Here is a 16,706-nt window from a genome sequence, read left to right as displayed (position 1 = left end):
GCTGCTTCGGGAGCCCCATGAGCCAGCAAGGCTCGATAGGACTCCTTCTTCAGCTTGACGGCAGCCCTTACTTCCGGTGTCCACCACCGGGTTCGGGGGTTGCCGCCACGACAGGCACCGGAGACCTTACGACCACAGCTCCGAGCAGCTGCTTCGACAATGGAGGTGGAGAACATGGTCCACTCGGACTCAATGTCCCCAGCCTCCCTCGGGACATGAGAGAAGCTCTCCCGGAGGTGGGAGTTGAAAGCCATGCTGACAGAGGGTTCCGCCAGACGTTCCCAGCAGACCCTCACAACACGTTTGGGTCTGCCAAGTCTGTCCGGTTTCCTCCTCCGCCAGCGAATCCAACTCACCACCAGGTGGTGATCGGTCGACAGCTCTGCCCCTCTCTTCACCCGAGTGTCCAAAACACGCGGCCGGAGGTCAGATGACACGACAACAAAGTCGATCATCGACCTCCGACCTAGGGTGTCATTCATACTTTCAAATTAAAAAATGTGCAAAATGAAGTTCATTGTTGTCCATACAGCACAGAATGTTCTTAAAACACCAGACAGCATTTAAGTAATTGTTTTTTTTTTGTTTTTTTTTTTTTTTTTAAAAAAAAAACAGTATTCAAGCCAGAGTCTGGATTTGACGTTGACCTGCCACACTTCTCTGACGTCCTGCCCTTCTCTGCCCTCCACCTTGTTCGTCCTGCTGATGTAAATTGCCATCTTGGCTTCTCCTGGGATAAAATTTAGGAGCTGCCACTTGTTTTTTAATTTTTGCTTGAAGCCAGCTCCCATGATAAAAGAAGTTCTCTCAGTAAAAGCAACACTAAAAAGACTAAAAACCGCCGTTAAATGAGTAAAGAAGCCTGTGAGCCTCTGGCACTTAGTAGAGAGAGAGAGAGAGAGGGGGAGAGGGAGAGAGAGAGGGAGAGAGAGAGCGATGACGGATCACCAGGAGGAGTCCAGAGAGAGAGAGAGAGAGAGAGAGAGAGAGAGAGAGAGAGAGAGAGAGAGAGAGAGAGAGAGAGAGAGAGAGAGAGAGAGAGAGAGGGAGAGGGAGTCAGGCAGGACCGGGATCTCGGAGGCAGTCGGAGGTCGGAGCGGGATCTGGATCTGGATCTGGATCGGGGGTTCCGGGGAGATGCTGTCCCCACCGAGGAGATGGATCCGAGACAAGCATCCGAGCTCTTTGGTCGCGTAAGTCCGCTGATTCCGATCTGCAGCGCTTCACGGCGGCTGAACGGGGCACATTTCTCCTTAAATCACCCTCATCGCATTGCTTTGCTGTCAGATTCGACCGCACACGCTGGAGATCTGCTCCTCTGCTCCTCCTGCTGCGGGAGTTTCCAACAAGTTGTGAGAGGAGCGCGGATCCTCCGGACGCGCAACAACTCCGCCGCGTAAAACTCTCCAGATCCCGCTCTCGTACAGATGTTTACCGCTGTCTGACAGCCCCAATCTGGCCGAGGATTAAAACAATGACTGCCACATCTGATCGCACGCAAGACTTTGTGCGATTTTGCTGAAGTCGGTCAATCAGTTCGTTTTTTTTTGTGCGTAAAGTTACGCAGTAAACCGAGTACTACACTTGATCCAAGTCTTCCTCACTGAGTGGTAACCTGAGTGGAGTTTTAGTCCAGGAGACAGTGAAAGTTGATGGTGAAATGTCAGTTTATTACTTGATGAATGAACCCAAATGAGAGAAAAAAGTTTTTTAGAAAATCGAAAGGAGAAACGAATTAGTGTTTTAATTTAAGAAAATTCGCCACTTTTCCATTGCAGAATGTTGTCTTTGCTCTCAAATGTGCAACAAATGAATTGATCGCTCATCATGTTGAAAGGCCATTGGCTGTCTGTTCTTCCCCATTCTTCCACACACTTTGAATTTAATGTTAACCCCAGATCACTGAGAATTATCTCCAGCTATTATCTCGGCTATGTGTTTGTTACTGTTACTAAAGCAACGCGGTCTTAATTTCTTAAATTGCAAGTCAGAGCTTCTTTTGAAAACAAAATTTAGTGTTTAGTTTCCAGGATTATGCATGCCAGAATATACAATTAAGTGGACTGTTTTCGGGAATGAATCGTGACACTATATTTTTGGATTTTATAGTGGGGAACTCAAAGACTTAAAAGTTTTTTTTTTTAACACTTTTTTCACTTTTCACAAATCTGTTCCATTAGCCACCTTTCTAGTATATTTATATATTTAATATATGTTAAAATGATCAAATTTAGATATTTAAACATTTTCTGTGTAATGAAATCTATAACGTATGGGTAAATGGAGATGAGTCTCATTGGATTTCTATTTTAAAGATATGTATGATTTTTATGCATACTAACGATTGTCCAAAATTTCACATATGAATTTTTTTCACTTAAGATTCAGGTGTTTCAAGTTAAACACAGATTTTCATATGTCTTTTTAATCTTTCCAAGATAAGTGCATCAATCAGAAACCGAAGAATCAAAACATTTCAGCGTTTTCGTATCATTGTAGATTTTCAAATTGCGTCACAAAAGCAACGCAAATCCCAATATTTAGCACAGATATTTCATGTGTCCAATGACTTCTGCTGGTAGAAATGGAAAGGAAGGTGGAAGACACCAAGTTGTTGCCTTGGAGGGGGTTAAAATAGTAAAATGGATGGTATCTGCAATCATTCATCAACCATAATCAGGGCAGATCATCCAGATCAGCAATGGAATTTACAAAAAAGAAAATAAAGTCCTCAAAATTGCTATGAATGCTTTGTAAAACATGATTCATGAGGATTGTTCTAACTTTCGTTATGATTGTAATAGCTATTTATTGATTATTAAAGGATAATGCATTTAGCAGTGCCTGGGGGTAGGCATTAATAAGCTCATTAGCTTCAGCCTACTCCTTTTGAGCTCACAATGTAAATTTTCTTTTTTTTTTCTCTCTTTTTTGTGTAAATGATGTTTGTGGGCTGCTCAAATAAACTAAAGTAAACTAAACTAAATTAAACTAAACTAAACAAAACACACATTCAGTAGGGGTGTAACATACACAAAAATCTCGGTTCGATACGTTCCTCGGTTCTGAGGTCACGGTTCGGTTCGGTTTCGATACAGTAGGGAACAAAATGCAAAACCTAAATTTTCTTGTTGTCCATGCTTCCCATGTCCGCGTGTCTGTGTCCGCTTTGCGGCACATCACTGATGCGAACGCTCTTCTCTCCTGCTACATTTGGGCTCAGCTGTGTAGGTTCCATGCAGGCGCACTGATCCAGACATCCTCGAGAAGCTTTTCCGGCTCTCTGGACTGTTTATCTGCTCCTTTATTTCAGATTATTTATAGGAAATCAGATTATTAATAGGAAATTGTCAGTACTTTATCATGTAGTATCCGAGTTTATTTAGCCTTTTTTTTTTCTGTTTCTGAATCTCGGGCCGGCGCCCGAGTGATTAGATACTTTCACTCAGGGTGCGAACTATGGGGGGGCCGGGGGGGTCTCAGCCCCCCTTGATGAGACATGAGCCCCCCTGAAAACATGATTTGTGAAATTTTGGTGGGGGGGGCCTAAATATTGGAAAAATGCTGTTTCCCCCATGTATTTCCTTTAATTTATTATTATTGATTTAGTATGATCATAATCATGGATTATATGCAGAATTGGGCCAATTTTAATGGATGATTTGTGCATCACTATTTCACTTTAATAAAGATGCCGACCTGCATGCAGTACTTGTCCTCACCATTGAAGCGTGGGGGCGCTATGCCTTAAGCGTCACGTCCATGCTTCACATGTCCGTGTGGGTGCGCGTTGCGCGTTGGTCCGCGTGACGTAAAAATCGTCATGAATTCCTGTCCGCTAGGGTCTGTGCGGACCGATCCGTGGACGTCCGCGCAGCAGCCAGATTTTGAGACCGCGTTGCGCATTGCGCGCAGGTCGCGGAAGTGTACGCATGCGCCAGAGCGCCATAGCAAACAAAACATGACGGTAAAAGTGAAAGTAGACGGAGCTCCAGCCTGGTGGCTCCACTTAAAGACACGGAAAGAGTGGAAAACTCGTGGAAAGAGAGAGCAGACTCTGTCTGGAGGGAGGAGAAGGTCCGCAGACAGAAGTGAAAGTAAACTAATCGCTCCGGCGCCGCCCCGCGATTCAGAAACAGGAAAAAAAGGCTAAATAAACTTTAATACTTAATGATAATGTACTGACAATGTATGTGCTTAATTTTCTCTAAATAATCTGTAATAAAGTGGCAGATAAACAGTCTGTAGTGCCGGAAAAGCTTCTCGAGGCTGTGTGGATCACCGCGCCTGGATGGGACAGCTGAGCTCAAAATGTAGCATGGGAGAAATCGCGTCCGCATCGGTGGTGCGCGGACCTTCCAAAGCGGACGCGGAAACGCGTACATGTGAAGCATGGACCAATAAAGCAGACATATTCCCTCCGAGGCATGCGCATCCCCCCCAATAAGTGAGCCCCCCCGACAGCCGCGGTATAGTTCGCACACTGCTTTCACTTCTGTGACAGACCTTCTCCTCCCTCCTGACAGAGTCTGCTCTCTCCGTCCACCAGCTTTTCTCTGAGTTTCTTCAGACGGAGTTGCAGCCTGTTCGCTTCACAGACTCACTTTTCAAAGTTAGCGTCTGTCACGGTTTGTTTGCTGTGGCGCTCTGGCGCATGCGTGTACCGGCGCGACGTGCGCATACGCGCAACGCGGTCACAAAATCTGTCCTGCGCGCGGACGTCCGTGGACAGAAATTCATGACATTACGTCCCAGAGAACAATGCGCCACGCGGACATGTGAAGCATGGACGAAGCTGCTAGCAGTAGCAATCATGGCTGCAGGTGTAGCTGCAAATGCTAGCCGCAGAATGTAAACATACGCACCATCCGGCCCTGAGCCGGGAAAAAAAACAAACTTTGGCCCGTGAACTCACCCGTGCACAGTCCTGTACCGAACCGAACGGCCCGTACCGAAACGGTTCAATACAAATGTATTGCTACACCCCTAACATTCAGAGTGTTTGTCTTACTGTATATGGAATATTGTGAGAGGAATCTCTGCAGGCGGCTCAACACGGCTTATTTTAATAACTTTACTGAGTTGTATAGACTTTTCAGACTTTAAGTTGTGGCTAAAAATTGTGACACTTTCTTTAAAGTGTGTTTTCACTCTGTGCAGTTATTTCCAAATACAAAGTGTGGAATTTCAAAATGTTTTCCATAGAGTTATAGTGGGAGTGAAGATCGGGGAGTAGGATTGGAACCAGTCTTCTGTGTCAGCTGATGAAAAAATGGTGACATTTTTATCTGAAGAATTTACACAGCGTTGCCAACACCCGAATTCTATGAAGGTGCATCGCTAAAGCTATCAGAAATAGCTCAATATATCATATGGGCAAAGGTAGCCGGGGCACAAAGCCAGAAGGGAGCCGATGCGATGTCTCGTGTCTGGAGAAGGACGGGGTGGATCCCTGGATCATCCATGACTTCGTTCTAAAACGTGGTGTTTGAAGAGGTGAAAGTAAGCATTCACTTTTAAACTAAATAATGTGAAAGCATGTTTGTTTTAGAGCTTAACCGGGTCCCTACCTAAAGTCTTTTTAAAATATTGGCTGTTTGAGGAGTCTTTATCTGTCTGAATGTGTGGGGATTAACCACACCAGAACTCAATGTTGGTTAGATTAACTAATGTCTGTGACACAAGGATCCAAACATCCTGGTTATGTGTATGTAATCCTCGGTTCAATGACCATAGTCTAGAAATAAATGAATGAATGAAAATAACATTAAAACAGTTGAAGAATAGAGAATGAGTCATTTAAGGAGAGAACCCTTTTTATCCTTAATTTTTTGGAAGCTGTCTTTTCATACTGAAGTGAAGATGTTTTTTGATTCATACTGTTCTGTCCTGTACAGTGTTGCGGTTGAAGGAAATCTTTTATCTACACCTAGTGGTCTGCCAGTGACAAACCCACCAAGTGGGTAATGTTCAAGCGGGATGTGGTGCGAGAAAAAACGCCCCTGTGGACACGCCAAAGCCGATGTTTATCTTTTAGTGTTTATTGACAGTTACCGATGTTTTTCCGTTATTGGCTGTAGTTATTAAAAAACATGGTTTTTAATTCTGCTTTAATAAAGTAATATATTGTTACATTATTGGCAAACTCTTCTGACAGTATTCACCATGGTTATTACTTCATAGGCTTTATTACTTTGAAATAAAAACCTAAATTATTACATTATTGCTTGTTACTGGAATATATTTCTCTGCTGTCGTTTGCTTATGTGGATTTTAATTCCGATTCTTCATATTAAATTTGAGGAGCTGGATTAAAAGCATTAAAAAAAAGTTTATTTGCACATTATTTTCTGAAAGCTTCAGGGAGGGAGCCTCGCTGGGCTCCACAGCGGTGGGCCGCAGACCCCCGGGTTGTGCTGGCAGAGTGTGTGACCAGGATGTCGTAGCTGCTGATCTTGATATTTGCCCAGGGAGTTTTCACATGTGATTGTCCAAACCCTCCTCGATCCTCTCCCCGTCCACGTAAAGCTGGGAACAGGGACGATACCGGGAGTCACCCATGACCTGCAGAGCTCATCTGAAATGCACCGGTGAAGATTAACAATGTGTTTAATCGCTGGTGTGTCTCTCTCGATCCCTCTTCGTCTCCCGTTGGAGATGGCTGGTTTGCCTTGCACAAACATCAATGTAGGATTTGTCTCGAAGTTCCTCTTTTTCCAGTTCAGTCATGAGTTGTTATCGGTGACATTCAGAAGTACCGACTGCCGGGCTTTTATATGAGGGGGGATGATCTGATGTAACAGATAACATTATCTGTTATCCTCTTCATGTGAAAAACTGAAAAATCCTTCTTTTCATCAATGATTATTAGATAAAAGTTGCTGTCGAATGATGGGGCTTGTTTTGATTGGAGACTTTTTTCGATGAAGTTTGCATGTTTTCCCCGTTTATTAGGTTTTCTCCCTACATATTCTCCATATTCAGCTTTACTGCTCATTCCACAAATGTATTTGTATATTCTTTACAAATGTGGCAACATTTAATACTTAATAAGTCATAAAAAAGGACCAGAAAATGCAAACTGTCTGACATCCCTTTTATTCACCCATCTTGCTGATGCAGTGCTTGCATATTTGTTTGGTCTCCAATGCTGAAAAATGGGTTTTGAGGAGTAAAAATGTTGCAGAGATGATGTAGAGGTTTCCACAAGTCATGTATCAAACGTGATGCACTTATGCATTGAAAAGGAAACAAAGAGGCTTTTCAGTGGGGTGATTTATTGCATTGTTACAGCATAGAAATAATCTACCAAACATTTACAAATGAAACAGGAAAAGAAAAACTCAAGAAAAACACGTTTTCTAAACAGCGAAACCTCCCTTCAAAGGTGCAGCTTTGTAATTTCCGTAGTAAATCCGGGCCTTGCCTCTTGTATTTCCTGACGAGGCTGCATTCTCACGGGAACGCTCAGCTGGAGTGATGAACAGATGGCTGGTGCGTAAATGTCGTGATGGGTGAAGGGAAGTCGGATCGAACTGCAGGGACGGGCTGCTGAACAAATGACAGACTTTTTTGATCCCACGCCAGAGGTTGGCAGACACTGCTGGCCACATTTGACCTCTCCTCTGTGTGTGTGAGTGTGTGTGTGAGGTGCCTTTTGGACTCAGCTGTTCATCCATCCACAGTTGTGTGTGTTGTAATCACCCCCCCCCCCCCCCCCCCCCCCCCCCCCCCCCCCCCCCCCCCCCCCCCCCCCCCATGTCATGACAGAGTGGGAAGCAATACGAGTTCAGCTATAAGGAAAAGGTTAAAACACCATTATCACCATCACCGATCCTGATAAAGCGTGCAAAAGTGCATGCTCATGCATATAGTTTGTGTGCATTTGGATGGTAATCAATTAAGACCAACACCATGAATGGAGTAGAGCAGAAAAGTATTGATCCTTTATTGGAAATTGCTTTGTTTCAGCAGACATATCCCTGACACACACACACAACACAAACCTACATCCCTGCAGACACCAACACTCATCAATAACAGTAAAATATTAGAAAATATATAATGGTAGATTTAACGACAAAGAAAAAAGACATGTGTGCTGCAATGAGTTGGATGTGTTGATTAAAGAAGTTATCAAACACATTAGAGGAATCAGGAGTACATTCTCGGAGTTGATCTGTCAAAGTGTCAAAGAAAATAGATCAACAGAAGAGATTCATAAAAATTCCCAGAAGGAAGGCGACGCAGAAGATACCTTTAATGAAGTCTACAAATAAAAGTTGTGGAGGGCCAGCTGAGTAAAACTCCTGTTTTGTGCATCTTTCAGTCATCAGGAAATCGGAGCCTGTTCTTGTACATGGACAACTTTAGCAGATCAGACTCTATTGTAGCAGTAATCTAGATAAAACTGCAGGAAACCATTTCTTTGGAAGAAATCTGGGCAGTCCTCAAGCTACTGTGATTGCTTATGAAAACATCCTGTAAGGCAGAAGACTCCTGAAGGTGTGTGTGTGTGTGTGTGTGTGCGTGAGTGTGTGTGTGTGTGTGTGTGTGTGTGTGTGTGTGTGTGTGTGTGTGCTCGTGCACCGTTCAACTCTTTTCTCTGTGTTTACTGAAAATTCCAATGTGGTCAAAAACACCTGTTTTTTTTTTTCCTTTGTGCCATTTTTCTGTCCTAAAAAAACAGTGCAAGTGGTACTTTTACTAATTATACACCCACAGTCTTAACGTCATCTCATGTACAAAACAAATATTTTGACAGTGGGAGCTCCAAAGATGGCCCGAGATGAAAAGAGGAGAAATGAGGGAAGGAGTGTGAGATGAAAGGAGTGAGAAAATCCCTGTAAAAGAGTGATGTATGGACAAAACCCGAGAAGGGTTCAAACCTACTGAGCAGATGTGATGAATTGCTGCAGAACGTAATCAAAAACGTTTCAAAACACATCTGCATACAGTCTGTTGTGACTGACAACTACGGTGGGATCTGAGTTATTGCTGTTGGGGGGGAGTTGAGAAAATCCCAGGTTCAGTCCAGGTCACTCTAAAAACTTGAAAAGTGCTTCTGTATTTTCAAGGTCTGACAGCTCAGTGGCTTGTGACACACTCCATTGTTCTGCTGAATGACTCAGAAAGATGCTTTGGGAAGATTTTTTTTAAATATAGGTCATGGCGGCAGACTGCTCGGTTCTTAATCATATCTTATCGTCTAGTTAGTATATACAGTGTGCATTTTATTTTACTGTTGCTTTTATTGGTGGTGTATTTTCTTCTTTTAAATTCAACCAGGAGTATATTAATTGATTTATTCTGAAATAAGTTATGTAATTACAGGGTCAGGGAGCTTTTCACTTATTTATGGAGAATAGATAAAGAACTGCAGAGCTGCTGTCTCTCTCCACGCAGAGCCGTACAGTGAGAGAATTGCGACAATGTTCCTTCATCGGTTCCTCCATTTTTTTGTCCAGCAGTCACCTCTGGCTGTGTCACATCAGTGCCATTAAAGATGGAAATGAGGCAACATGCCTGGATGTTTTTCGGGAAGATCTATTGATAATGTGGTTGATTGGATCCGCTGTAGGCTGAAAAAAAGGGTGTCTGTATGATGCACTTATAGTATTTGCTGTCTAAGTTGTTTGGTTGGTGTTTCTCCTTCGCTTGCCATTAGTATCAACAGTTATCAACAGTTTCTTTTAGGAGCTGCTAATATGAACAACATAGAGTATCTTCTTGTTACTGAATACGTTGAACTTAATCAGTCAGTCCATCTGTAGCGTTCTCAGGTTCTTTGCTACAGATGGCCACAGAGACTCGTGGTTTAGCTTGCTTTAACATTTTAATTGTTGCGCCACACCCACACACATAAACCCTTTTCAGGGAATCCACCTCCTCCCTCAGAGCCTCACTGTCCTGCTGCCCTCTGGGTCTCGCGGTCCTCTGCAGCATGCGCTTCCCTCGTGTGTGGAGGCAGGCCACCAGCTCCTCTCTGTGCTCTCCGTGCACTCCAGTGTGCACCGCTGCATATATTCCTGCTGCCTCTCCCAGTGTGTCTCCGACTCGCTGCCCTGGGAGAGAGGAGGGAGGCAATCAGACTCTGATGAAGCACACCTGTGCCTCATCACCTCCTCTGCATCGCCATGCGTAGACTCACACTGACGTCTCAGCTAAAATGCACACAATTAAGAAAAGTTCCACCTCAGAAGCCTGTTTGAAAAAGCTACGGTTGAATGCCAAAAAGGCAACAAAGGTTTTTGGCAGTTACACTTGCTTTCGCTGTTGTTTAAACAGGACCCAAGAAATATAATGTATAGCAAAGCTTAGTTCACTTACTTTTTGATTTTCAGTAACTTGTGAAGTAAAACAATTTCTCATAACGGGTATTTCTTATAATTTGTCCGTAAGTTGTGGTCAGACAGATCTGTTGTACTCCAACCTAAAACCAGGCCTGCTTCTTTCCCCCTCACAACACATTCAAAGTCTGTTGTATAAATTAGGCTCATTTCCTTAGAAACCAAATTACTGTCAGGAAGCGTGGCAGACTAAACAACTGGCTTCTTTCACTTCACCCGACCACAAGACCTGTACAAGTACGTTTACGCTTGATGAACAGAAATTGAAAATCATCAACAGAACGATGAGAGTCCAGCTGAAGGGCTTCAGCTAAGCAGCACTTTGAAAGGTCAAATCAGCGTCGGCTGTCTCACGTTGCTCTGCCCGGTGCTCAGATATCCTATCACAGGTAGCAGGCAGTGTGAAATGTTAGCCATTCAGCATCATATTACAGTCTGCTGATTGCACCTGATAAAGTAACAGTAGTGCGGGTTGTGTCCATGTGGGCTCGGCTTTCAGCTGTTCCAGCTCAGGTCGGACCGGGTTGACCCACAGAGTTTGTTTTGCTGTTTTTCCAAAGTAGAAGTAATTTCTGTTCATGTTTGCACTGGTGACTAACACGACACGGATACTCTCCATTTAGATAGATTTCGTGGGCATCATTTTCATAGATTTGTATAAAACAGCGGTTGTGAACATGTGCCTGACGGTTGGGTGTTTTGGCCTCGTTGTTTGATCGACTCTTAAACAGTGGATGCTCCTTTGCTTCGGCATCACGTCTCTGATGCAGGTTGAACCAGCATCTTCACTCTCTGAGTGTGGTCACAACAAACAGGTATAATAGCCACCAATAGATCAAAGCCTTGTTTATGCACACACACACACACACACACACACACACACACACACACACACACACACACACACACACGATGCTGGGAGCTACTGTCAATGCAACTTTTTGAAAACGGATCCCATTGTGGAATTATTCAAAAACGCCCCGGCTGCGTCTCTGTGTAAGCCAGGGAAAATGCAACTTTCGGATACGTGGCTCCTGCACACGTGCACCGCTGGTATAGTAAATAGTTCCTCTGCATGTGTGAATAGATGGACAATAACAACAGTGGCAGCATCCAGAGTGGCCTCCTGGGACTTGGTGCTTTTATAGTTACAGTAATATAATTTACATATTTGTGGTTCTCTGGTGTATCGTTATCTGATTGCACAACAGCTAAAGGGTGCTTTCACACCTACAGCATTTGGTCCTCTTGAAGCGGACTAGAGTCCCCAACTCCTGCAGGTTCGGTTCGTATGCGCTGGTGTGAAAGCGGACCAGTTAGTTTTGGTCCGGGACAAAGAACCGTACCGAGACCTCCTCGAGGAGGCGGTCTTGGTGCAGTCTCAGTGCGGTACGCTGCTGGTGTGAACGTTGACCAGCCTCGGTCCTGTCCGCTCTGTTGTGGAGAAGGCTTTTTGGTCGGCGGAGGCTTCCGTAGCAAGCCGCGCGGCGCATCACGTCACACATGCTGGCCAATCAGGGTTCACTTCCGTCACCCAAAACACACTATTGTGTGAACAGTGCCACCAAGGGGGAGGAGGGTCATAGTGGATAGTTCATCTGCACAAACAAGTGGTGTGAATGCGAACCGAACTAGTTGACAGCTGCGACATTTATGTCTGAACCGAAACACTCTAGCGGACTAGTAGGTGTGAAAGCATCCTAGAGTCTCTGAAAAAGGTAGTTTTGAAAAAGGCTTCGGCGGTGCATCATGTTTTTGACATAATTCCATCTCCATGCAGGTCTCCCTGCCTTTCTCTGTTTGCTTCACCATCATCTGCATAAGACGAGAAACCCTTCTTAAATGCACCAAATATTTCGGTTAAATGAAAAGAAGGGCAGCTAAAAGGTGTTTGAATATTCACGTTGTACTGTCCAGTGTGCAGCATGAGTTACACAGAAATCTTCAGGTTGGTGTGATTGATGAGTTTTTGAGACCGTTTACAATTGATTTATAAGAAGACGAAATCCTGACAAAATCAAATATTGCAGGATAAAAACATTGCATCTAAACACATAAATATCCCTGAATTTGTTAAATATGTAATGAAGACAAAGTAAAATATACTTATACAAAGCAATATACAAAGTAAAATATGTTTAAATAGTTGTTTCCTTTTGTTTCATTACATTATTTCAATTTAAAAGCTTATAGATCTCAACAATTGAACTTACAATTGGTTCATACAAGTTTTTAACCATGTGACTGCTGGTTTTCTTCACCAACTTTTATACAAATGTGTTCAGTCACTTGTTTGACCGCAGCAAAATGCAAAAATCAGCATAACGTCTTTCACCTGACCGATTGCATCGTCTCGTGATGTTGAGGTTTTTAGCCACATGGGAGTAGAGATGGAGTCGTCTGCACCTAGAGAGTGGAGAATATCAAGTTCCCCGAAATGTGGCTGTCACAGGACCTGAGCTGGAATAAGAAACACCGCAGTGATCATCAAGCGGACCCAGCAGAGACAACATTTCCTGAAGAAGTTGAAGCAAGCCCCTCTCCCCACCAGGGAGAACCACAGGACTGTCTGTAGAAGTGTGGTTGGGAGCGTCTCAACATGGCACCACTGCAGTATGTCAGACAGAAAAACCCTGCAGAGGACGGTCAGTCAGGCTGAGAGGATCATTGAAGACTCCCTCCCTTAAATCGAGGAACTCTTGGAGAGCCGCTGCAGCAGCAGGAGATTGAACAATATCTGCCAAACATTTCCAGAACAACCGGCCTGAACAACCGCTTCATTCCATAAGCTGTCAGAGTGCTGACCTGCTGATCGGGAAGTGAATACTTGTCTGCACCTTCATCTAACTTCAGTATTGTTAGTTTTGGTTTCAATATTTTAGTTAATATTTTCAGTATTGTGTGCCGTAGTATTCCACAAGGTCACTTTCACTGCTGTGCACTTTACACCACAGCCTGCTGTTGTAGACACCTACGACAATTCACTGTCTCTGTCTTAGAGATGTGTGTGTGTGTGTGTGTGTGTGTGTGTGTGTGTGTGTGTGTGTGTGTGTGTGTGTGTGTGTGTGTGTGTGTTCTCGTATTTCTATCCTTGTTGGGGCCAAATGTCCCCACAAGGATAGCAAAACGTGAAACGACGTGCCTTGTGGGGACCTTTTTCCGGTCCTAAGTAGGAGAAACAGTGTTTTCTTGACCATGTTGTTGTTACTGAAAAAAGTAAAAGTGCAAAAACATTTCTTTAGGGTTAGTCTTTATTGTGGTGTGGGTTAGGGTTAGGGTAAGGGTCAGGGTTAGGGGCTAGACATGAATGGGAGTCAATGGACGGTCCCCACAAGGATAGAAATACAAGACTGTGCGTGTGTGTGTGTGTGTGTGTGTGTGTGTGTTGGTCGTGAGAGGGATTGATTGCATTAGTGTTGGTGTTTTTAACTCAATTGTTTTTATTGGATCCTGGACAAACATGCTTTCATTTTGCCTGCACTACGGCTACATGTAGTTAAGATGAAAATAAAGCTTGACTTGACTTGTCTTGATCTTGAAGCTGTGAATATATTCGATTGCTCATGAGCAGGACGTCATTAAGATACAAATATGTATAAATGAGTGAAAACAAATCTGTGTTTCCCTCCCTCCACACTCTCCCCGGTTGTCCGATTCTCAGTATGCCGATTTGACTGTGGTCGGTCTGTGTCGGTCAGCGCGGCCTGGCTATGTCACTTCCATTACGAGCCACAGGGGAACTTCTCTCAGTCTGTCTGTTGTGTCTGACTGAGCTCCAGCGTCTCCGCTGGCAGACAGAGACGCCTGGAATTCCTCAGAAAGACAGAGTTACCTACCTGCGACCACGTCTTTACTCACACTCAGAGGTGAAGAGTTCATGTGTGTCTGGGAGAGTGTGTGGAGAAAGGCCTGAAGGCGGAGCGGCCGTCGCTCCAGATGTTTCTGGAGCTGTTTTTTTTTTCTTTTAGCCTGCAAACAGTCTGTGTGCACTGACTTCAGGAAGAGACTGTGAAATATGGCTTTTAATTTTGTGTTGATCAGGTCCAATCGGAGTGTAGCGGTTTTCATCTGAGTACTGTTAAAGGTGCATTAAGGAGTTTGCACGTTTTATGCGAAACAGCCCCCCCTGCAGGCCTTGGGCGTAATGCGGCTTAAGCCAGCCACACACTACAGGATTTTTTCAATCTTCCCTGATTCAGACACCACACACTACACGACAGCAGAGGACAGATCGTACCTGATCTTCCTCTCCTGATCGTCTAGTGTGCGGTGTCATTCCGGAGCAGAACACACACTAGCAGATTCTTCAGCCGAGAATCGGCTCCTCACTCCCCCAAATCTCACGTCGTCCGACGTGACTGTGTTGCTGTTTCCCTTCATTGCTGTTTTTACATTCATCTCCACTTTCAATAATAAGTGGAGAACTCATTCGTTCCCTCAGTTCATTCATTCACATTGGTATCGCTCCTTCAGTGCAGACCCCCACCCGCCGTGCGCACAGAGCACGGACTGTCAGCACCTTGTTAGAAAATTTAAATGTTCCAGTACAGAAGAGGGAAACATAGTTTCAGATCATTTTATTATAATTTACATTTAATAATAATTCAGCTTATTAGCTAATCTGTTTGTGTGTGTTTTTTTTTGTTTTTTTTTTTAACTTTTGAGTCCCGAGTGCAGCAGTAGAATAAAGTTATTAGCAGACCGTGTCAAATAAAAGCTACTTTTTTAAATCTTTTTTAAATCATCAAATATCTTAAATCATTATTTATGTCCACAGATTTGATAGTTTAAATCAGAGTAAAAATACATTGATTAGGAAAGTTTCATTATAGTCCGCTCTGTCTCTGAGGGCACGGAATCAGTGGAAAGTTTTTTTTTTCTTTTATTATTATTTTTTTCTTCCCCATTCTTCCGTGATGGTTAATAACGGAGATTAATTAAAACATTGGGATTATTGCAGGACTGGTGGAGATGCAGATATTATATTAGATCGGAGTTTGGGTCTGAATGGAGGAAATCCAGTTCATCCAGGAGCGATAGGATTAACCATCACTTTCTGCACAGCTGAGTTTAGGAGCTCTGGCTTTTCTGTTTCACTGTCGTATATAGTGAATATATTTCACAGACATATATTCATCCAGCTCTGACAGCTGCGGGGGGATTTTTTTTAATCAGCGGCACCTTGGTGAGACGGAGCTGTTCACCCAATCAGAGAGCTTTATTTCGAGGGTGTGGACAGCTCTACTCAGAGCTGATCGGCGCCTCTCGGAGCGCACCACACACTACAGGATTTGCGATCGGAAATATTGAACATGTTCATTATCTCCGATCTCCCCTTCCGACGCCTCCCGAGAGGCTCCGACCGGAAAAAATCTCTCGGAACACACCGCACACTACACGAAGATCGGACCCGAACTCATTTGCATACTCCCGACAGTCGGACCCTGTCGGCCTCGATCGGGAGGAGAAGATCGGGGCAAAATTCGGCCCGATTATCCTGTAGTGTGTGGAGGCCCTTAGTGAAAAACTTGTCCCTGTGGCTCGCGTGCACGGAAGAGGGGGACTCCGTCTTCGCTCGTTTAGAAGCGCTCAAGTAAGATTTAAGTTTCTTTTACCTGGTGGAGTCTGTGCTGGAGCTGTGGCAGTGCTAGAAGCCAGTCTTTTCTTACTTTCTGGAAGATCCTGCTCAGTTGTTGCTCACGAAGCATCTGGCGGAATAATGGCGGACAAAATGAAACCTAACCAGCCGGAGCGCGCATTACGTCATTGCTTTCAAATTCTCCCCAAAAAAATGCTGGTGCCGGACCAGCACTGCAACTTTCAAGTGACAATTTAGCGCTGTTAGAGGTACTTGCAATGAATATGTCAGGGCACATTGTACACATCATTAAAAATGTGTAACATATTTATGGTGGAAAATAAGTATTTTTAAGGTTGTAAAACTCCTTAATGCACCTTTAATGTGAATGTAGGACTTGATCTCTAATTTTTCTTTAAGCTGTACATGAGCCCTGGGTTTCTTGAGTCCACCTGTTTTGTTTTAAAATCCCCGCATGACTGCATATGCATGCGGAAAACAATGTAAAAGTCCAGGTGAATCACCATTTCTATGATTTACAATGAGGAAGAATAAATGTCTGTAGCTGAGAAGAAAGTTTGTAAAGTGGAGATGACACCTGGAGGAGGAGGGATGTTGTTGAGTAGTTTAATTATTGCATGCGTGCTATCGTGAAACTGTCATAACGCTTATAATAGTTCCTCATTTATAGTTTTGTTGTGTAATTTATTTGATCTTGCAGATGAGATCATGGCTTCATGATCGTGAAGCCATTTATCAGGTGGATTGTAGCTTTACAT

General features: G+C 43.8%; 1 protein-coding gene across 1 annotated transcript in view; it reads left to right on the top strand.

Annotated features, from left to right (window-relative positions):
* The first annotated feature begins 1,068 nt into the window (after nt 1–1,068).
* Nucleotides 1,069–16,706, top strand: part of LOC115401129 (galactose-3-O-sulfotransferase 2-like) — a 28,190-nt gene continuing 12,552 nt past the window's right edge. The window contains exon 1 of the mRNA XM_030109318.1: nt 1,069–1,193. Within this exon, the coding sequence (XP_029965178.1) occupies nt 1,138–1,193 (56 nt within the window). The 5' untranslated portion in view covers nt 1,069–1,137. The remainder of the gene's footprint in view (nt 1,194–16,706) is intronic.

This window comes from Salarias fasciatus, chromosome 14 (genome assembly GCF_902148845.1).
Source record: "Salarias fasciatus chromosome 14, fSalaFa1.1, whole genome shotgun sequence".
Lineage (NCBI taxonomy): Eukaryota > Metazoa > Chordata > Actinopteri > Blenniiformes > Blenniidae > Salarias > Salarias fasciatus.
Note: the sequence above shows the minus strand (reverse complement) of the source record. Positions and strands in the feature narration are given on the sequence as shown.